At 37.3% G+C, this 23,668-nt stretch overlaps 1 protein-coding gene across 1 annotated transcript in view; it reads right to left on the bottom strand.

Moving 5' to 3' along the window:
- The window catches only part of npr1b (natriuretic peptide receptor 1b), a 61,178-nt gene that overhangs the window by 34,270 nt on the left and 3,240 nt on the right, over nt 1-23,668 (bottom strand). Inside the window, exons 2-4 of the mRNA XM_066682949.1 lie at nt 20,953-21,750; nt 5,709-5,896; nt 145-258 (exon numbers count right to left, since the gene is read on the bottom strand). Of these exons, the coding sequence (XP_066539046.1) occupies nt 145-258; nt 5,709-5,896; nt 20,953-21,715 (1,065 nt within the window). The 5' untranslated portion in view covers nt 21,716-21,750. The remainder of the gene's footprint in view (nt 1-144; nt 259-5,708; nt 5,897-20,952; nt 21,751-23,668) is intronic.

The following is a 23,668-nucleotide window of genomic DNA, read 5'->3' as shown; positions in this document are numbered from 1 at the left end:
GAAAGTTTGATAGCTAATCTGAATTTGTAACATGACTATTATTTACAAAGAGACTAATATTATGTAATAGCCCTATCCATTGGGAATCCGCATAAAGATGCAAATAGGTGCATGCACACACAAACACACAAAGAGATATCCTACCAGAGAGTCCTCCACAGTGAAGTTAAACATCTTCTTTGCATCTTCTTTCAGATCAGCAACAAACTGTTTATACTCTGGATTCTGTGGCTCTTTGTATGTCAGAATCTTAACACTCTGAAACAGACCAGGACATAAAACTCAATTAGTGGTATTTCAAAACCCAATACTCAGTGCCCACAATCAAAAAAATCATCATCTGCTGAACACTCAAAACGTGTTCAACACAAAAAAAATATTCACTGTTTAAAGCTTAATTACTATAGGATCATGTGAGATATATTCAGTTGTGTTTTTCAATCCTTTGAGAGTTCTGTACAATAATATCACATACCAAAAAAAAATCTTCAATGACATAGATATGCAAATCTGTTCAAAGTAAGGTTAGCTTATTTTAATGAAGAACTCAATCTATATTGTGTGCAAGATTGTGGACACATGCTCATCAAAAATTTATTCTGAAATGGTATTAACTGTTAACTGCCCCCCTCTGCTGCAGATATCAGGGGAATAAAAACATTAGAGAGGCCAAGTACTCATGAATGAATATTAGTTATTGATCACAGTCACCATTTCAACAGGTACTGATGGAGCTCATGTTCAAGATTTTAAATCCTCACTCTGAATCTTTCTGTGGAGATAATACCATCTTTACATACACCATGTAATGTGTCCAAAGGTGCACCACAAATATAACTACATAGGTCTATAAACACTTTATGATATATTGTGTATTTAAATGTGTTAACAGTTGCATATAATATACATAAGTCTACAACAAAACAACTGCTGTCTTTCACTTATTTCTGATGTAACATTTAATTCAGGCCATAAATTAAATTAAAGCACCCTTCTTCCAGTGTGGAAAATCTTATTATAGTGGGAGGAAAGCAGAGAATCTAACCCTATATGACACATCAAATGTTGGAGACACTATGGTTGATGAATAACTAAAACCCACACTTGTTTCAGCTTTAAAGTCTAAAGGGGTCTGCAGTGCTGCTTTTCTTAATGGCTTCTTTGGGAACCCTTCTCTAAAAAAACAGGACTGTGTTATCATTGGGTCAGTTAGCAGGTTCAGCCCACTCTCCTAAAACACCACTCAGGTCAGCCCTTAATCTAAACACATGAATCAGAACTTGCCCAGGTCAAGGTCTGAATATGGTAAAACTCATCACTAAGCTCATGGCTTATTTCCCCAGCTTGATCACTGAATGCTGTGTAATAGGTCTAACACTTGAGGTTCACAAGCTGATAGAAAGAAATCTACCACTAAAGTACAGAAAGAGAGGAATTGAGCTTTGATTGATAGAAAGAAGTAGAGCCAAGCAACTCAGCACTGCAGTCTGAATGAGCTGAATTATTACAAAAGGTAAATCCTGTTCAAGGAATCAAAGTGCTGTTCCTGTCCAGTCGCAAAAAAGAATTTGGGACACAAACATTTCCACAGTGCTTCAACATGGTGAAAAAAAAGCCTGTGACTGACCATCACAAGGACACACATTCCATGACTACCCAGTTTCAAAGAAACTTAAATATAGCAATGCCAAAAATCATATTTAACTAATAAAAACATAGTTTAGAGTTGCCTCTTGTTTTGAGTTAAATTTCAATCAACAAATTTGAGAACAATATGGACTATGTTGCTATTATTAAACTAAACAGAATACTGCGCAGAGATTGAAGAATATGAGAAAATTAAATTTAAAAAGTTTTTTATTGAGTACTAAGGATTTAGTTGATCAAAAACAACAAAAAGTAATCCCTAATATTTGAATAAAACAAATAACATTATTACGGTAAATGGTAATATTCTGTACGTGAATGTATTGGTTTAAACCATTCCAAATTTCTCCACATGGCAGACCAGTATTATTTGAGGTTATCAGCCAATAAATTGGTGACCCATGGTAAAACCCTTTATATTTACAAAACAAAGTCATTCTGGCTACAAATTATTTACTCTAAACATATGCATTTTTACAAAAATTGATTTGTGTGCTACAGTCTCATTAGATTAGGCACATTTGTTGCCAACATTGTACAAATGTACAACAAGTGAATTTAGGTACCCATTTTGGAGTCAGACATTTAGTATAGAGCACACATAAAACAAAGTGGGGCAAGCACCATGGCTCAGTTTAAATTTTACATTTCCATGTGAAGTGTCAAGTTTGGACTAGAGTAGTTTAAAGCCCCCCAGCATGGTATGAGGAGATATGGAGCAGTTAAACTTTGCTCTCTGGAATGGCGAAGCTCCAAACAATGCCTTTAGTGTGGCATGAGGAACAAGAGTGTATATTTCAAATTGACCATAAACTGCACTAAAGCTTTTGCACTAGACTGAGGTGTCTACTCCGGAACCTTCACTTTTTTCTGCTGTAGCCAATTACAGGCTGACTTGGCCTTGTGTTTTGGATCATTGTCATGTTGTAACATCCAAGGAAATCCCATGCGCAGCTTCCAGGCTGATGAGTGCAAATTTTCCTCCTGTATTTCATGATAAAATGCTGCATTCATCCTGCCATCAATTTTGTTCCCTGTGCCTATGTAGCTCACACCCCCCCAAAACATCAGTGATCCACCTTTGTGTTTCACAGTAGGGATGGTGTACTTTTCCTCATAGCCCTTGTTGACTACTCTTCAAGTGCTTGTTTATGGTTATGGCCAAAAAGTCTGGGCTTTCTTCTGGCGACTTGACCATGCAGCCCGCTTATTATTTCAGAGAATGTCAGCTGTCCTGAATGTCATTGTTATTTGTGGGATTTTCTTTGCATCCCAACCAATTTTCCCTGCAATTGTGGCTGAATTTTTTGTTGATTTGTGTGATATTGGCTTGGTTTCAACAGAATCCCCCATTTTCCACTTCTTAATTAGAGTTTGAACACTGCTGACGGGCATTCTCAATTCCTTGAATATCCTTTCATATAATTTTCCTGTTTTATAAAGTTCAACTATCTTCTCCCACAGATCCTTTGATAATTACTTTGCTTTCACCAAGGCTGGTAAGCCAACAAAATCAGTGGCAGTACAGGATGAAACATGCAGGTGTCTGTCAGGAGCCCAGTAAGTTACTGACTATACTATATTGCATATATTATATATAACTTACTTAATTACAAGCAAAAAGATCACAAGTGAGAATGGTTAGCTTTAGTAGCCATTTAAACCTGTGTGTCTCTATTTAAGTTATCATGTAAACTGTATGTCTCTATGTAAGTTATCGTGTAAACTTTTGATCAGGGTCATTTGGGTAGTTTCTGTTGTCATTATGATTTAAAAAGTACACACACATTCATTCATTATCTGTAACTGCTTATCCAGTTCAGGGTCGTGGTGGGTCCAGAGCCTATCTGGAATCATTGGGCGCAAGGCGGGAATACACCCTGGACTACATGCCAGTCCTTCACAGGGCAACTCACACACTCACACATTCACACCTACGGTCACTTGAGACACCAATCCACCTACCAACATGTGTTTTTGGAAAATGGGAGGAAACCCACGCAGACACAGGGAGAACACATCAACTCCTCACAGACAGTCACCCGGAGCGGGAATCGAACCCACAACCTGCAGGTCCCCGGAGCTATGTGGCTGCTACACCACCTGCTGCACCACCGTGCCACCAGTACACACACAATTGTTTAATAATAAATAGCTTCACACAATTACTAACCATGAATGAACCAAGTTGTTGTATTGTCATTAATGTTCTCAGAAAAAGAACCACAAAAATCACAAATTCTGCCAGGATATGTAAACTTATGAGCAGAACTGTAATACATGAGCAGAATGTGTCTGATTTGTGACACAACAGGCTTGACACAATAGGCTTATTGTGTAAAGCTTGTGCATCATCACAACAGTAGTTACATGAAAGAAGGTGCATATTAGCAGAGCATAGCATTTGCAGGCAGAGCACAGAAAGGTCAGTTTGGTTGTCAGAATACACAAACACAAACACACACACACACACACACACACACACACACACGTGTAGGTCCAGGTGCACTAAGATAGAGCGTATTTGACTGCCTGGCTGCTGGAGAAATTCCCAAAACGAAACAGAGTCAAGGCCAGAAAAATGAATAACGTAGAGGCCACAGAAATGATTGACTCAAATCACTGGGGTAATTCAGAATAAAACCATTCTTGCTTTCCATTAACCCCTCATTACTTTAGAAGGGAGAATAATAACAGTTGAGTGTCTCTTCTGGAAAAAACATGCAGTATAAAGTGTTAGTATGACTGCGGTTGAGTATTTCAGTACATATGATATTTCTGCCAAGCCCAAAGCCTAATTTCTGATTCAGAAAGGGACTGATTCAGTGTTCTGATTGTATGCTGTGCATTTTCTTGTCTGCTTCTGTCTGTAGGGCACTTGTGTTATTGGAGCTGCTGATTGTTCACTGTTTGTGTGCATGCTTTATGATTGATTTGATCATAATCACAGTCAGAGCTGCAGGTTATAACACTCTGAACCTGCTCTCTGCTGTGCTTTTTTTCCCCTGTTTTCCTCTTTTCTCTGCTCTTATAGTTTATTCTCTTGTTGTCTACAGCCATTTTCATTTGAAGCGAATACATTTCAAAGACAAAACAGATTGCAATCACGCTCTCTCTCATCTGCTTCTTCTCCACCATGATGTTTCTTTTCCATGTTTATATTATCTCCCAATTCTCATAGCATTTTATGTCTGATCTCTTTCTTTGTTTCTGCTGTATGTTCAGTATGACTGATCTATAGCATAACACTAGAGTCCACTGCATTTTATTTTTCATTCTTTGACTAAAAAGGAGAATGTTCAAAGTATTTAGAAGAAACAGATACAATTCTTCATTTTACTCATCATACTATTTCAAAGATTTATACTTTGTAATTATAAAAGATTTTTAGGATGGTTCCAAATGTATTATATATATTTCTAGAAATATACATTCTATAGAAATACACAGCCCTAGTCCCGTAGTACTCTCAGCATTTTACATATGTGGTCTGCTAAATCACACTTACTCCAAATGATTAAAGACTTGTTAAAGTCTCCCTAATTGATTAAACACTTTCTAAACAAATCTCCTAGAGCCTTAAAAGTGTATTAGATGCAATTCTACAGATTTGCCTCCATTTAGTACACAGAAATCTATGACAATGCAGTTAGTACTCGCCTCTGTCTCAACTCACACCTTTGCTGCACCCCTGCAGCTCCAAAGCCCTGACCTGCACATTGATGGGATTAGTTACGTAAGTTAATGACTTAAGGAAACCAGGCTTTCTGAATTGTCTTTATTAATTTATTTTTTCCCATTAATTAAAAATCCAATCCGATGAATTTTTTATGCGTATAAATGCTCACTTCTTGTATATCCTATATTTTCACATATTATTTTTCTTGTCAGTTGTGGCTGCTAACCCAATGTAGATCTCACCATGGTCAGACCACAGTGATCTGATGTTAAGGTTCAGCGAACAGTTTCAGCTAACATATTGGCCAGATTATAACTAGGTGTTTGAATGAAATGAAAAAGATCTGTGTCATGAACTCATCATTCTCTTATTACTCTTTCACCTGGAAGGCCTCCTTGGCAATGTCATCATCAGCATCACCTCTGGCCCAGGGCTTGGCAGGCTGGGATGCTAAGGTGCGTCCAAACACGTCAATATAGATGAAGACATACTGATCATGAGGAAGACCCGCTTTCTGAAAATGTACCATCAACTGCCGGAAAATGTCAGGAGAACAGCACACAAACACCACTAGAGAGAGGGAGAGAAAAAGATAAAAGCACACAGTTAAAACCCAGCAGAACACTGAAAACCAAAGCCAACCATTGCTGAAGAGAAATGCCTGTTCTGTGTACTTTTAAGGTGATGTTCAAAGCATAGCCCTGTTTGAGTCACAGGTCCAAATATAGACCTTGCACTTTACCCATTAGCCCCAATTTCCTAGCACTGACCAGGCGATCAATAGACTGATGAGATTAACTCAGCAGACAGCAAGAGTGAAGTGTCAACCCAGCAGTGTTAGACAGGAATTAGCAGCTTTAGCGTGTGTGTGTGTAGGTGTGCACGTCAGAGTGAAGCCCTAATGCTGTGATGGTCAAATTCATCCTGATGAGTCCGGGGAGGCAGCTGGTCACACTCAGACAGCTGGGCTGATGGAGATATGGCAGCCAGGAGCATTTAGTATGATGTCAGGGATCTATTAACGCTTCAGTGGTGGGTCTTATAGCTGTGAGAGCGGAAGACTGGCTCTGCATATGTCTTACAGGCTTATAGACAGACAGGATCTTTGGGCAGGGGAATAAAACAGGCATGCCGTACTGTTCTGGCTTTCTCTGTACTATTGCCTCTGCTCTGAAATACACGTTGCTTTCCTGAGTAACATGACTTGTCTCTTCAACTCTAAAAAATAAAAAAATAAAAAAAATAAATAAAATGTGATTGAAGTTCTTGATTTTCACGTTTCTAATACCAGAATATATATATATATTTAAATCATCCAACAGTATTTATTCACCAACCATCCAACACCTACCTTACATACCATTGACATAGAGGCAAAAATCTACAAACTTCAAATTCATGTAATATACTGTGCATAGGTTTTAGGCGCCTGAGGAAATGGTATTTAAAACTTATTTAACAGAGTTTATTTGCTCAAAACATACAAACAAAAAAGCCCTAACATTAGAATACAATTATTACAGCAAATAGTGGTATTCTGTATGTGAATGTGTTGGTTTAACCCATTCCAAATCTCTCCTTGTGGCAGTACAGTATGACTTAAGGTTATCATCCATTTCTTGGGAACAGAAAATACTGTATTTTTGTATTTATTGTAAATATATAGAATTTTATACAAGCACCACATTTACTTAGAAGATAGTTATTTTAAATATTAATATTAATAATAATATTAGATGGCTAAGATTGCACAGTAATGTAGCAATAATGTCTCTTCCATCAGTTTTCACAACCTATCATAAAAATGCTCTGACACACAAAATAGATTCTCCTCAAGGATATTAAACTGGCAAATGACACAAACTCACAATTTGGAGCATTTTGAGGGTTCACTGAGTGCCTAGTATTGTTTAATTGTTCTAATCAGTATTCAATTTCTGAACGTATTTATATTGCATAACATTTAAGAGACACTGCTATTTTATGTGAAACATATATGTATCTCTGTTGTACCATTTTAGTTTTTGAATTGTCTCTGCTTTTTGTTTGGGTCCACAGCCCTCCATGTCAGCTTATGGCAATAAATGAACAAAATCGATACAGCAACAAACACTAATGCGCATGTTGAATGACTAAGCAAAATGCACACCACATAAAAAAGAAATAGAGGGAGAAGACAGGAAAGGCAGATTGTGAAAAAATGAGTGGCAGCAGCAATGGTACAATTATTGCCAACAAAAAATGAGAGTGACTCCTGACTGGCATCTCATTTCAAGTGCAGCAGAAGGATAATTACTGCAGACCTGCATTCAAGTATCACAAGTGTGTCTGAGAGTTTGTGCTTGTCTACATAAACAGCACAACACAACACCCAACATTTTGCAACCTTATAACTAACCAAATCATCTGAGAATAAAATTGAGCACATTGTTTAATGACGTCACAAAAAATTCACAAATATCATTAGTCTGATGCAGATTTAACAAAAGCTGGCAAAGTCTGGCATATGAAAACCAATAGGTTTTTATGTGTTAATTTGATACATTTGAGTGGGCTACAGTACAAACAAGGGTAATTAGGCTTTTCCTTGCAAAATAAGAGAAACTGCTTGAAAAGGTGAGAAACTAGAAAAGAAGCAAAAAGAAAAATAAGGTCAGGCTCACAAGGAGAGGAAGGCAAGAGCACTTCACTGCTGCCCCTGCCCTCTATTATAAAACATCACTATGTATCAAAGGCATCACACTCTCTTCTGGACTACCAGAAAGTGGAACATGGCATAGGAAGTGGTTTCTGATGCACATCATTATCAATGTAGAATCCACACCGACTTTCAGTGCATTTTAAAGAGGCTTAAGGAATTGTAACTGAACCTACTGACAAAATGTTCATTATAAACTACACACAGACAAGTGTACAAGTGTATACCTGTTAGCACATGGGGAATGAGGACAGACATGTGCAGGAGATGGTCAATACTTACCAGAAACAAAGTCAAAAACTGAGCCAGGGTCAAAATACCAGATTACCCAAAGGATTAGGGCAGGCAAAGAGAAGGTTTAGGGAGGAAAATAAACCAAGAAAACAAAGCTAAGTAAAAAAAAAAAAAAAAAAAAGCAAGAAAATAAGGGAAAAATCTTAGTAATGTAGGACACGAAAATTGAGACAAGCAGATATCTAAAGTAAACAAAACAATGAAACACATGAAGAACCAAACAAAACAGGAAAACTAAAGGCCTATTCACAGAGTCTTTACGGACTCTTTACAGAGTTTTTACGGATAAAAAAAACATGCATATCAAGTTTTTAAAAACAAACACAAGTGTATTAAAGGGGATGTCTACGATTGTGCGGAAACACTGTTCACTCTAGTTTGTTTACATTCAGAAAGCCTGCTTCTTTCAAGGGTAAATGTTATATCTGAGGAAAAAAATTACTGTTGTTTGTATGTGGCTGAGATTTAACCTGTCTGTGAGTTTTATTCACTTTTTGAACTACCACAGAATCTCACTTGTAACTTGAGTTGTTTAGTTTGGCTTTTGATCTGTTTACATTCATACATATGATCAGGATATTTACAATTTCTTTTGCTAAAACTGCAAATGTCTGCAGCATTCTTTAAGCAATTAAATGAAAAAGCAATAATAAATTGAAGTTAATTTTCTTTGTTTAGTCATTCTACTGTTCAGCTTCATTATTTGCAGCAAGTTTAGATTATATTTTGTTCATGCATTCATTCATTGTTCGGGAGCCTACTCTAAATCATTGGTGCAAGCCAGGAACATACCCTGTAGGGGGCACCAGTCCCCTCACAGGGTGACACACACTCACACCTATGGACACTCTCAGGTCACCAATCCACCTACCAATGTATGCTTTTGGACCGTGGGAGGAAACTGGAGCACCCAGAGGATACCCACATGAACCCGGCTCCCTGGAGCTGTATGACTGTGACACTACATTCCCCCATAAAATCCAATAACCCAATATCCATTTAGGAACCCCTAATTTAAGTCTATCGGGTCAGCCTAGTAGGGGCATAGTGGGGGCAGTGGAACTTTGTTGAAATGCGCATGCTAACATCTGGCCATTGCTCCATTGCTATGCTAAAGCTCCGTTTGGCAGAAGTCGTTGTTGTTTCATGTGGGTGTGTGGCTTTGCTTCAAATTTTAACGGAAGTAGTGTAAAGATACACAGAGGTATGAATGCATTTGTCAGACTAAACTGTCCTGGAGCAAAATTCCCCATTCGTGACCACATTCAAGCTTCACTAAAAAATAGCTTCCATTAGCCTGGTGCTACCTTACAAAAATCCCTTCTCCAGTTCGTAGCTAGGTCAAACTCAACTGAAGTGCATACTTTAAGTGGGTCCTAATAGACCTTGAATACAGCTTGCGACCATAATCCATATTGAAAAGATGATGAAGCTGAGACTTGGTATTTTATTGAATGAAGCCATTCCTCTTTAAATGGCCAAAAAGGAGAGAAGTTGAAATGCACATAGGCAAGGCCTGATAGGAGAGCTGAATGCTCAAGTTGGCCAGTGTCACCCCATGACTTCAAATATTATTATATAGGAAAGAATTATACAAATATAGATATGTAATGTTTATCAATCACAGCTGTCTTGTTTTTTAACTAAGCTGGTACACCGAATAGTGATTCGAAGCAGCAAAACTTCTCAAGGACCATTAATATATATTCTGGACCCTACTTTCCCATAGCTGAAAGACATCGGTATGACAGTCACTGTCCATTGAGCAAAACTAGGCATGCCTAGTCTTGTTTTTAAAAGTGTATGAGTAAATCTAGAAGCTTAGAAGATGGTTTTAATGGTTTAAGTGATTAACTAAAGGGAGATTGTTGTTTTGACCTTCATCTGTTCACTCTCCCTGTGATTACAGTAGAAACAGTAGAGCACATCTTGAGCCAAGGGCATAGACATTGACACACCATACACTAATCTAGAAGACAATAAAACTGACTCAATGATCTATAGTGGCTGCCTGCAGCTGTCAAACCACAAGGAAGTACAAAGCAGTAAGTGAAGGTGACCCGTGGGAGAGTGATTTCTGAAGGTACGGCTACATTCACACTATCAGACTCAAATCTGATTTCTTGCCTTAATGTGAAACCGATCTGATTTTCCAGGGCTGTACTGACATGTCAGATTTGATATGAATATATATCAAATCAGATTTGAGTCACTTACATATGTGATGTTAATTGAATATTTATCACATTCAAAAACGTGCAACATGAAAGAAATTAATGAGGCTTGTAATGTGAACACGTCGAAGGTGTAAAGGAAAATGGACAACACGTGAAAGGCAGTTCAAATAACTCAGAGATACACAAGTTATTGATATGAGCACCAAGAGTATTGGAAAGCTGTAGACACCATCAAAAAACCATCACACCATATTACCCCCTTACATGCGCCAAGGCAAAGGAGTGTCAAGTGCGTTAAGTTAATATTTCTTTCCTTATATAACCACCTGGCTAACACAGCTAAAAAACTGAGAGTCCATCAGATCATTAGAGACTTGCAGCCTGTAGGGTTCCAGCAGCAGTAGAATCAAAACAATAAAATGTGACATACGAGAGAAACAGGATGAATCACAGGAGAGTTGTTACCTGGGTCAGCAGAGGACAGAGCGAGTGGGAGATGGTTATGTGGCCTCTTCCTTACCCCTAACTAGCAATACATTCGTCCAATGATATGATGAACCTGGATAGTTTGTGTTCTCTTCCAGAAAATTAAGCTATTCAGTGGCAATGCATTAGCAGCAAATTAGAAAGAAGCAGTGGGTTGGCCTCATGTTTTGCATTTTCTTACCAAGGTGTGTGACGTGCATCCTATTCTTGGTTGTTGTCTCATAAACAGAAAAAAATGTTGTAATTTCAGATAACAAATAATATTGGCTGACTATATTAAAAACATATTTTAAAAAAACAGCAGTTTTTTTAGTAGGTGGTTATGTGTGAACTGAATTGTAACACTAGATATCTCGCACTGCAGATATTCCACCATGGCTTTAGACTGAGTGAAATGTGAATCAATCACAGTGATCACAGAGGAGTGATGTTACTGCAAGGACAGATTAGACTAGAGCTACAGAGAGAGAGAGTCAGAGAGAGCACAAGTGTTTGAGTGATGGGAAAGGGGTGGGGAGAAAGTGAGAGACAAATAGCAACAAAGAGAGACTGCGAGAGACAGTTAGAGGACAATCAGCAGTTGTGCAGAAATAGCTGCAGCAGGACCAGAGCAGCAAAAAAGTATCAAATGACACGTCTCTAAATACAGCTGCTGCAACCAATGCAGTACATAACAGAAACAAGATTTTTTAAACAGCTTAAGGACTCACTGTAAAATCCTAAATTAACATTGCCTTAAAATTTACATTGATCTTTTATCTCAAAATTAACTAAAGATGACAGTTCATGTCTAAAGACCTGTTTGACTAAGCCAAGGTGTTTAAAATAAATAAATAAATAAATAAATAAATAAATAAATAATAATAATAAATAAATAATCTCCTAGCAAATTTTAATTAATGTACAGCCACTAAATGTAAAAAAAAAATTCCTAAATTACTTTACCACAGGTAAGAGTGTTTAAATATGCTTCACACTTAAAAGCACTATGAATTCTGGCACACCGACACTAACCATAGACTAGAAGGCTGAAAATACTACAGTCTGACACTCTCACATCTAAAGACAAGGAGATTTTAGTGACAGATTTTTGATTTAGTAAATAGTGGGGATATTGCAAGGCTGCTATTTGCACGTGTCTGACTGAAGCTTGTGATAACAACAATATTTCAAGCAATTTGATATTTTTCAACAGTGTCACAGACAAATGAGATTTTTTCAGAGTTGTGTCATGCTCCTGCATTCTTGAGCACTGTGTGTAAAGTAGTCAGGGCAACTGCAATAAAGAAGACTAGGTCTGAGGACATGGAATAAAATGAGTCTTTTTGGTTTTGTGCTGTGTCAGGGCCCATGTGTATTTCTCTAATTACAGCACTGGACTGGCTTTTAAATGAGAGCTCAAAGACAAGTTTAAAACAAGCAAAACAAATACAACAAGAATGGAGAAATGTGCACTGAAGCCCACATATCTGCTCCTGTTGTCTCACTGCTGGGTGCCTCATGTTTGAAAGTAAACAGAGGATCTTTTCCAGCAGGGGTCGAAACTCTGAACAGAGTACGAAAATAGCTGTTTTTTTCCTTGTAGCATTTTGATCAAACAGGTCACAGATGTTTTAAGACTGTGTTATCCTGTAGAAAAACTGGTATACTTTGTCCCATTTAAGTCTAATCTGAAAAAAAAAAAAGTTTAATGTTATCACTATAAATGATAATGCATGGCCTCTCGATTTTAGGATATAACAATAATCAGGATTTTTAGTATAGCTATGAAAAAAGCTTAAAAAATAAAAGGGGTTAAAACAACATTTGGCAGAATAGTTCAATTACGCTATAAAAAAAAAATTGGTCCCGATCAGCTGGAACGAATTTGAGAGGCAAATAGTGAGACTGTGGAGTGGATCTACTTGGATTCTCAACACACTCTGACACATCTCATTATGATGGAAAGCCCTAGAGGGTGACTTTAAGACTCCCTCATTAAGCAGAGTTAAGGGTCAGGGAGGAACTGTTGTTTCACAGAAGTTAAATATTAACTAAAACTAAACACAAACACTCTGGGGAGCAAATCTGTCTCAACGTTCCTTGAGATTTTCCTTGCCTCATGCCCCTGTTCCAACTCATGTTGAGGCCAATAACAACTGTTTGTTATAAATACACTATGTACAAAAGTTCATAGACACCTCTTAGATTTTTGCTACATTAAACTGAATGCATTTCTGTCAGAGCCAGTCTACAAAGTCAAAAACACATTCTGGTCTTCAGGCGTACAAATAATGCATCACCAAATAGCAGTTTGAAAAATCTGTCTTACACAAATTCTTGTTCAAAAAAAAAAAAGAAAAAGCCTGCTCAGAGGCATCCCAATAATAATTCAATTTCAATGTTTGTAAAAACTTTTCTAATACAAGCAATCATGAATGAAACAAGATAATGCTTCAATCTGCAACAAAGGAGGCTGAATGTAGCCATAACACAGAAATGTCATCCTTTTTCTGTTGGAATCACACATTATCAACACAAAATAGTTGCCAAAAGGGTGGGGAAAAAAAGAAAAAAAAAAAAAAGAAAAAAAGAAAAAAAAAAAACCCGGAAACAATACCTGGTAGACCATTAAATGTCACTATCAGTTAACTATAAGTTAATTAATGTTTTATATATAAAAAAAATAATAATAAATTCTGATCCTGAGAAAATAAACCACTTGCACTTATGGACTTTGAGTGGAAATGAAATGAAGGGTGACTTCTGAATTCTGCACTGTACTGTAGCTTTGTCTGCCATCCATTGTCCTTCATTTCTGCTTTAGGTGGCATTAAGACTGACATATCTGGATGTAGGGCTTAAGGATTTGGGGAAATTTTTGTAAAATAAACTGAAATTGTGTTCTATAAATTAAGGTCCTGGCCTGCTTTTATAACTCAGAAAATCAAGATGATCTGGCTTTACATTTAATCGCTGACTGTAGCATGTCAAGATGTCATATAACCCAATGAAAGTTACTTCCTTTCATTCAGATGTTTGAGGTGAAGATAATCTCGTAAATGACTGATGTGCAGTATGGCTAGAGATGTAATTCATAGGGTTCAAATATAATAGAGTAAACATACTAAAAGCCAGAAACCTCTCTACAGCTCTAGCGAGATCTTTTAAACTTATGTCAATATGACAGAACTGACAACATATTTTCAAAATAAACCATGAGATTATACACTGTGACGTGAAAACGTGCTTCACCAACAAATTGCGCATATATATATATATATATATATATATATATATATATATATATATATATATATATATATATATATATATATATATATATAAGATGCATGACTATTCATGCACATCTAATCATGTGTCGCCCCCCCACCTTCATCCACTGTCAGCAACAGCACCAGGCTTTTGGGAAACTTATGTGTTGTCTTCTCCTTGCTGCCTCCCCAGTCCGATATATTTCAAGTGTTTATTTCTTTTAATTTGACGATTATAACTGACAACTAATGAAAACCCCAAATTCAGTATCTCAGAAAATCAGAACATTGTTCAATATTGAAGACACCTGGTGCCACAGCTAATTAAGTCAAAACACCTGCAAAGACCTTTAAAAGGTCTCTCGGTCTACTTCTATAGGCTACACAATCATGGAGAAGACTGCTGACTTGACAGTTGTCAAAAAGACGGCCATTGACACTTTACACAAGCAGAGCAACACACAAGAGGTCATTGCTAAAGAGGCTGGCTGTTCACAGAGCTGTGTCCAAACACATTAATAGAGAGGCAAAGGGAAGGAAAAGATGTGGTACAAGCAACAAGGAATTGTGAAACAAAATCCTAGAGAGGATTGTGAAACAAAACCCATTCAAAAATGTGGGGGAGATTCACAAAGACTGGACTGCAGCTGGCGTCAGTGCTTAAAAGAACCACCACGCACAAACGTATGCAAGACATGGGTTTCAGCTGTCACATTCCTTGTGTCAAGCCACTCTTGAACAAGAGAGAGTGTCAGAAGCGTCTCGCCAGCACTAAAGACAAAAAGGACTGGACGCTGCTGAGTGGTCCACAGTTATGTTCTCTGATGAAAGTAAATTTTGCATTTCCTTTGGAAATCAAGGTCCCAGTGTCTGGTGGAAGAGAGGAGTGGCACAGAATCCGCGTTGCTTGAGGTCCATTGCAAAGTTTCCACAGTCAGTGATGGTTTGGGGTGCCATGTCATCTGCTGGTGTTGGTCCACTGTGTTTTCTGAGGTCCAAGGTCAAAGCAGCCGTCTACCAGGAAGTTTTAGAGCACTTCATGCTTCCTGCTGCTGACCAACTTTATTAAGATGCAAATCTCATTTTCCAACAGGACCTGCACACAGTGCCAGGTGTGTACTACTACCAGTACCTGGTTTAAGGACCATGGTATCCCTGTTCTTAATTGACCAGCAAACTCGCCTGACCTTAACCCCAATATTTAGGGTATTGTGAAGAGGAAGATGCAGTATGCCACACCCAACAATGCAGAAGAGCTGAAGGCCACTATCAGAGCAACCTGGGCTATCATAACACCTTAGCTGTGTCACAGACTGATTGACTCCATGCCACACCACATCGCTGCCGTAATTTAGGCAAAAGGAGCCCCAACTAAGCATTGAGTGCTGTACATGCTCATACTTTTCATGTTCATACTTTTCAGTTCGCCAGCATTTCTAAAAATCATTTTTTGTATTGGTCTTAAGTAATATTCTAATTTTCAGAGATACTGAATTTTGGGTTTTCATTAATTGTCTGTTATAATCATCAAATTTAAAGAAATAAATACTTGAAATATATCAGTCTGTGTGTAATGAATGAGTATAATGTAAAGTTTCACTTTTTGAATATAACTACTGAAATAAATAAACTTTTTGAGATATTCTAATTTTATGACCAGCACCCGTATATATAAATTTTTACAAACTGTACAAATTGTGCTCTGTTATTGTCAGTGGAGAAAAGCATGACGTAGTTTGATACTCGTTCATATTTTTTTGGTGCTCTGGGAGCTGAGAAACTGTCAGCAGAACAGATTCTAAATTTTAGTCATTTCTACATATGCCTATGAGTAGAAAAGTTGAGGGGGACATAGTGGTCTAAACCCAGTTTAACTTGTAGGTACGTTTTTTATTCACTGTGAGAATTACCACAAAAACTCATTGGTATCTTGAGTTGTTTAGTTTTGTGGCTCTTTTGGCTATGTTTACTTTCGTGGCTCTTTTGGCTATGTTTACTTTCATGCAGTTAGCACTCTCCTGAATTTGGAGTCAGTTCCAGTCTAATTAATATGAAAAAGTCAATTGCCCACTTATGGAACAGAAACAAATCAATATCCTCCTACTTTCTCAATGTCTGGAGGTCTCTAACCTTTCTTTGTCATGAGCAAAGAGAAAGGAGGCCTAGCATGTCAGATCGAGCCACTTTGTTATTACTCATTTACTGACTCTAAGGTTTCTTAAACACATCTTATTTATTTAAATCGGGAACATCACGTTTAAATTGAATAAAACAATTTACATGCTAAATAACGCAATGATGTACATGTAGAGACATACTTGTGCTGACCACAAGGCATTTATTGTGCAAGTGCTAAGAAAACATCCACCCAGCTTTTAACATCATTTAATATGATAATATTACAAACTGCAAAAACCCCAATCTATTTGTAAATACATTTCAGTGACTGAAAGTATAATCATGTCAACGAGTAAAAGATTTCTACTCACATACTTAAAGTAAGAAATCAGTTCTTTAAAAATATTACTAAATGTTTTATCACCATGTGATATAAAGTTGTTTTTGGTGCAATACTGCCTTGTGTATGAAAAATGCATATTTTACAAAGTTTGTATTATATTTGTATACTAAAGCCAGTTGAATAATTGTAAACAGACTCAAGTCTGTTGATACGGTATGCTAGTTTTATGTAAATGTAATCGTTCATATAACACATGCTGATCTTTAATGAACATTTTTCCAAATATATTTCAAGATAACATCAAAATGGCACATTGAAGTCCATGTCGAAATCCACTTCAGATAAAGCATGTATAGGAGGCCAAGATACTTTGTTTCCACTAACAGAAGTAACTGTTTGAACCAGGTTTGTCCAGAACAAGCAGTTCATCAGCAGAGTCCTCTCATCAGCACATTCCACTTCCAGCAGGAAGTAGTATAAGGTGCATGACTATTCATGCACATCTAATCATGTGTCGCCCCCCCACCTTCATCCACTGTCAGCAAGAGAACCAGGCTTTTGGGAAACTTATGTGTTGTCTTCTCCTTGCTGCCTCCCCAGTCTTACACAGTTCGGCTTAATTTTTAACCAGGGCCAGATGGATATGACAGGCCTACAGAGAGAGCAATGGAATGCTCAGCAAAGCTCAGTGAACAGTTTAGTTCTATATGGACAATCACTTTTTTTCCACTATATATATATACACACATTTTAATCACTTTTTGGTAAACAATACCCAATATATTTCCTGCAAGTGCACTGTACCTCAAGCTTTGATGTTGTCTTCTAAGGATTTAGGACCACATTTATATTGTTGCAAAGTTTTATCACAGTTAACAAGTATGCCACATTACACAGGAGATTTGCTACAATCATAAATTTGTATTATATCATCTATTTAAAATATCTATTTAAAACATCATCTATTTGCTGCTGCTATTGCTGGAGTAGCATGCTGTCAAGTGTGAGCAAAATGACCCGAAATAAGAGGAGATTAAACCAGAGAGCCATGATGATTTCCCATCAATAGAGCATCTATTAAGTGTGTGTTTTTATGTGTGTGTGTGTGTGTGTGTGTGTGTAAGGAGAGATTGATGTTGAAGCTACTGCTGATTCATGGCCATTAGCAGTTCCAGTGAATGGAGCTGTGATACAAAGTTACATTCTGGCCACTGCACTAGTGTCTGTTCGAACAAGTAAAGTGTATTGAAATTGGCAGTTAAAAATACAGGAGGAAACACGAAGATCAGGCTTTGGTTCAGGAACAGCTGACGTGCATCCACACAGTGATAGGAAAGTATTAAAATTCTCATGTTTAGCTAAAATGTTTGCTTAAAATTTTGTAAAAACCAAAATATTTACTTTTTGTGGTTGAGATTAAGGTTTAAGGGTTTGAAAAGAAGTGGAAATATTGAAGAGATAAACATCAGTACTATATTCAGAACAGTGGTGCTCAACAGGGGAATGTTCTAGTCCAAACAACAACAGGACTGTGGTACTCTGAATGATTCTGGAGTAGAATATTTTAAAGCAGGAAGGCAGTGTATCTCCTGCCTGTGCAGCCCTGTTGCGTCTTCCTGCTTCTGCTGATATTTTTTTATTATTCTCAAGAGGAGAGAGGGAGGTGGTGAGGTGGGTACACATTGAGAAACATTTCCTGTCTGCTGATGAGACCTGAGGAAAAGGTTACACTCCCCAGGTGACCCCAATCCAGGTGTTTATCTAACAACCGGAACACAAACACATATTTGCTTCAACAATATCACAGCATTTTCACCCCTTAAAGCAACGCTTCATCAAGTCAACCATTTTAACCATTATCCATAGCATCTGTAGCAAATATCCAAATAATACAGAGAACATATTCATGAGCAATTCCTTGAACTTAGGAAAGAGCTAAGACAAACCTTCTAATTCAAACAAATATACAGTAACTTGGCTTTAAAATAGACAGAAAATTATTTAGAAAATGCATTAGTGTATTGTGGGTTGCCAAACATTTCAATGAAGACTGCATCTAACTTAACATATCATAATAGCTACTAAATAATAATAATTATGGTTAATAATAATCATATTCTGATATGCTGTGTTTAAAAAAAAAAATAGGTGTCAGAGGTTCCGTAATATTATCACGTTTCTCATAAAGCCAAGCAGCACAAAAAGAACACTTCTCATTTCTTTGTTTGCATTTTTCACCATGAGCTTTGGTCGATTTGGCTGTGATGTAAATTTCAGCAGTGTATCACTAACGTTACAGTGATGGCTTATAAAAATGGCAATTATTCTGAAATCACTACCAGCTGAACCCTGGTTTTACAGGCTCTTCAATCAGGTTCAATGGCATCTCTCATCTCTTGCTTGATATCATATGAAGGACCAGCTCAAACTAGTTTGTCAGGAAAGCGAATTTGGTGAATGACGAAGCCTGTTTTCACAGGAAATGCCAAATGATCTGATACAATGTGCTGAGCGTCCATTTACGGCAGCAAAGCTCATGACCTCTGTTAATAAATGTCACTGTTTAAATGTTTTAAAGCCCTTTGGGACTTCATAGAGGAGTTAAAGTACATGATACCAATTTATCCTTTACACAGGATTTTTACTGGGATATTAATCCAAAGAAAACCTAACATAAGCCTCAAGGATGTATGCTGGAGTGCAGTGGAAATGATTAATACTGACATTCTAGCTGGGTTTCCTTCCAAAAAATTCACAAATATAGAAATATTGGTAGAAGAAATGCTAAGTATATCTTTCCATTCGCTACAGTTTTGCTAAATAAATAAAACTCAGATGACGTAGGCTTCCATGATCAGAGGTGGCATTGAAACAAGGGTTTAACTGGGTTTTGTACTGATCAGAACCTTTTTTTCATAACAGCAGTTTATGTCCAAAGCTTAAGTGATTATTTGTTGGGGTTTTTGTGTTGTTTCTGTCATATAGAACCAGTGCTTAATGTTTTGACATGAAAGTAAATAAATGCCTTGTGGTCTCTGACATTTCCACAGTGGCGTAGTGCATATAGCAATCTACACATGAACTAAAATAAGATGTTCAGGTGGTAGCGGTACAAAAACAGGGTGGTCTTAAAGCATGGAAAGGATGAGGATGGCTTCTTGGGGTGGGGGTGTCCCATGGTCGAGCAAACATTCTGACATTTTCACCTTGTTCTAAAAGTTTTTTTGTGACATTTGGGTGTTTTTTGTTTTTTTTTGCAAATTCTGGGCCGTTTCATATTTTTTATGTGCATTTTTATAACTCGCAAAATCTTTGTGAATTGAAAACCTACTACTAAGACCTACTGACATACCTGAGATAATGTATTTAAGTATTTGCCTGGAGTTCTACATCTGTTGCATTTTGCTGTAGTGTTCAAAGCAATATTAAGGAACAAACATCTATTACATATTGAAGAGTTTGTTCAAGTCGTAACATTTTGCATGTGTAAATATTACTCTCACAAGCACAAATGTAAAACCTGCAAACACAGAGAGAGGAATTGTCCACGCACTGATCATTCACTGAGAGAAACCGACCCTGAACCCACCTCCATTCTGTTAAAATCCACCCATTTCAAAAGCTGAGTGCAGAAAATCCTGTCAACATCAGAGAGGGTGAGGGAAAAGAGATTGGCATGCAAGGGAAACTAGTTAAAAACTATTCAAGATTAAAAAAAAAAAAAAGAGCAAGAAAGAAATGCAGTGTGCACAAGTCCTCTCTTATACATTATTTATTTTTTCCGCCTGGTGTTTTTTACACCCTCTTCTTTTGACATTGATGTAATGCCACACAAGCCAACCTCAGGGTCAAGAAGGTAAATACAAAGGTTTCATAAAAATTCATAGAAAAATATCTTTCTACTGTGTGTGTATTTGAGAGTAGATTTGCCAGAAAATTCTTTTAAATTCCTTGTTTCTTTTTCAGAAAAAAAAAAAAAGTCTTGATATGAAAGCCACATACCTTCTTACATGTACTCAGTTTTAGCCTCAGCATGCCACAAATCTAACGTTTTGGCTTTTCAAGGCAAAAAATGTTAAATGCTAAAATGTGATAATGATGATAGTTTATAGTCTTTTTTTCTGCAATTATGTTCATATCAGCACAAAACAGGGACTTGGAATAAAAAGCAAATTTTTACTTGTTTAACAAATGACCTCTGAGCCTTAGGTTATTATTGCAGTTTATGTATATCGTAATCAGTTCTTTTAACTCACCCCTGCCCTCTTCCTTTATCTTCTGCAAGTTTTCAGAATAGTTGACTGGCCGACTATCCTCCTCAAACACGAGGTCCATGGTGGTAATGTTCACTTCTTTCAGCTCAGAGTAAAGACCCTCCACAGCAAAGTAGCACTCTCTTTCTCCCATTTTGCTGTCTCCAAACATCAGCAGGACATGATGGTTCCAGCCAAAGTGTCGGCAGATATGCAGGGCAAACTCCCCCAGTTTTTTATGCGTGGGTCCTGTGTTGGTAATGGAGGTGTAATCTTCTGAACGGTCAGAAAAGCCCACAGCCGGTGCTCCTGCCGTTATCATGGGGAGACCCCAATGGGTGGTGAAAAGGCCCACAGGTGAGGAGGTGTAGTCACAGCCGGGTCCAATGAAGGCCCATGGCTCATAGGCAAACTTCAGGTCCACTGCCATGAGCGGGGCAATGGACTCTGAGCAGATTCCATCTGCATTCTCGCTGCTCTCAAATACATATCGCAGGGTGTAGCCAGGCAGCACGGTAGGTTTTGAGTTGACCAGCGCAATAGCTCGCTCGATTGCAGGACCTACACGAGGCCAGGCCCAGGGGTACGAAGTGTTATACCTGGGCAGGATGACTGCCAGAGTGATGTTTTCATGCTTGTGGTGTTTGTGGGCCTCTCGGGTGTGAAAAGATCTTGCATGGCTGGAGCTCAGATGACAGCAAAACAGGAGCAGCAGCAGAAACCCAGAGAGTCTGCCTCCCTCTAAACAGCACAGCAGAAGCCTCATAGCAACACACTTCACTGCTGCCACCGTCTGAACAACTGCACACAAAATCACACATGTGCAAGTTAATATTTACAGTAGAACAGGGGGCATCATGTCTACAAGTTCACATACATGAATAGCCTCATACACAATGGCATATCCAAGTGCAACTACAATTCACTGATGCACTGGTAAATGGTCCAAAATTGCTCCTGGACTGTAATTTTCTATTAAGAAATATGATTGGTAAAGAGCCTTTCAATATGTCTTAGGTGGTCCTCAATGGTCTGTATAGTTCATTAAAAGGCTCTTCATGAAATGAAAAGCGGTCCTTCTACAGCATCACTCCAAAGAATCCTTCTTAGCACCAACCACTTGAATTTAAATGTGAAAAAATAAAACTTTTCACTTTTCATGAACTAGGTGTTTGCAAAACAAATCAAATGGAACAAATGGAGTGTCCTTTTGATTTTATCTTGCATTTCTAATTACTTCACACTCAGAACCAAACAAATGATGATTAAAAACTTCAGCAATTTCCATCTGATCTTGTACCATACTACCACTCAATTTTAGCAGTAACTGTTTTGATGATCCATGGGTATTAACACAAGTTAATTTACTAATTTGCTCCCAAATTTTTTTAGTATTACCTCTAGCCTCTCAAATAATACTAATAAAAAAATTTGCTTTAGCCGTTCTCAATTCTTTCACAAACCTATTCCGTAATCTTATAAATCTCTGTCTATCAGTATACAATTTAGACTTCAATAAAGTTTTTAAAGCATGTTCTATATTTATCCAGGGTAAAAAAAAAATCTGTTGATGTTTTTTTTTACTGGAGACTTTTTCAATTTATTAACTATGCTCCTAATTCTACTCATAAACATACTACTATCTTCCCCTACACTTCTTCCCAATATTATTTCATTCCAATTTATTTGATTTATTTCTGTTTGAAAATTCCCCAGTTCATTTTTTGGGATCCTAAGGTTCTCAAGAAATTTTATATTTTTCTTAAATCTTTGAAAGCTTTCTAGAGAATAATACCACATTATGATCAGACAATCCAGTGATAAAATTGTATGTTTTCTATACTCAATCTGGCCTATTACTAAAAACTAAATCTGTGTCTGGGTTGAAATTTAATGTGTCTGGGTTGATGATGTTATTCTAGTAGGTCCTTTAATAAGTTGCATTAAATCCATCTTATTTGTAATTCTTTTTAAACACTTCATGTTTATCTTGTCTTCCCAATTAATATTAAAATCACCCAAAACTAAAATTTCATTTGTAGCATCACATGCTTTGAGTAACTTTTTAAATTCATCCTAAAAATCATTATATACACAACCAGCACAAATGACATCTGTGATGAGAGTGACAAATGTAGACCAATACACCCCAAATCTACAGTAGACAAATTTATCTGGCTACACTGTATATGATCTTTAATGCAAACCATTACTCCACCACCTCATCCTTCAAATCTATCCCTTCTGAATAATTTATACCCCAGTACATTTAGGGCCACAGCTGGTGAATTTTTATGTAACCATGATTCTGTTAAGCCCAAAAAATCTAAATTGGAATCAAATAAAAGATGCTGAACTTTTTTGAGACAACACTACGAATGTTCAAGTGTCCTCCTATAAATCCCTTAGGCTTTGCTTGTGGATCCCAAACAACTTTGGAATGATTTAGTTTAAAAAAACTTTAACCTACGATGTGTTTTTAAAAATGGGATTTAGAGGCACAGTACCATGGCTGAAAACATCTCTGCAGACGTATGAGCTCCATGTTCTAATTTTGATAATGTTCCATGTTCCAAGTTTGTTTGAGAGGACTCACACAGTTTTTGGCAAAGATTTAGGCAAGGCCATCTGATTTACAATTGCAGGTGCTCCTGGCATCATTGGTAGAACTCTTCCAGTAGAAATATCCAAACTCCGTTTACCCCACCGCAAACATGCA

Source organism: Hoplias malabaricus, chromosome 10 (assembly GCF_029633855.1).
Source record: "Hoplias malabaricus isolate fHopMal1 chromosome 10, fHopMal1.hap1, whole genome shotgun sequence".
In the NCBI taxonomy this organism is placed as follows: Eukaryota; Metazoa; Chordata; class Actinopteri; order Characiformes; family Erythrinidae; genus Hoplias; species Hoplias malabaricus.
The sequence above is the reverse complement of the archived record's forward strand: the minus strand, read 5'-3'. Positions and strand labels throughout refer to the sequence as shown.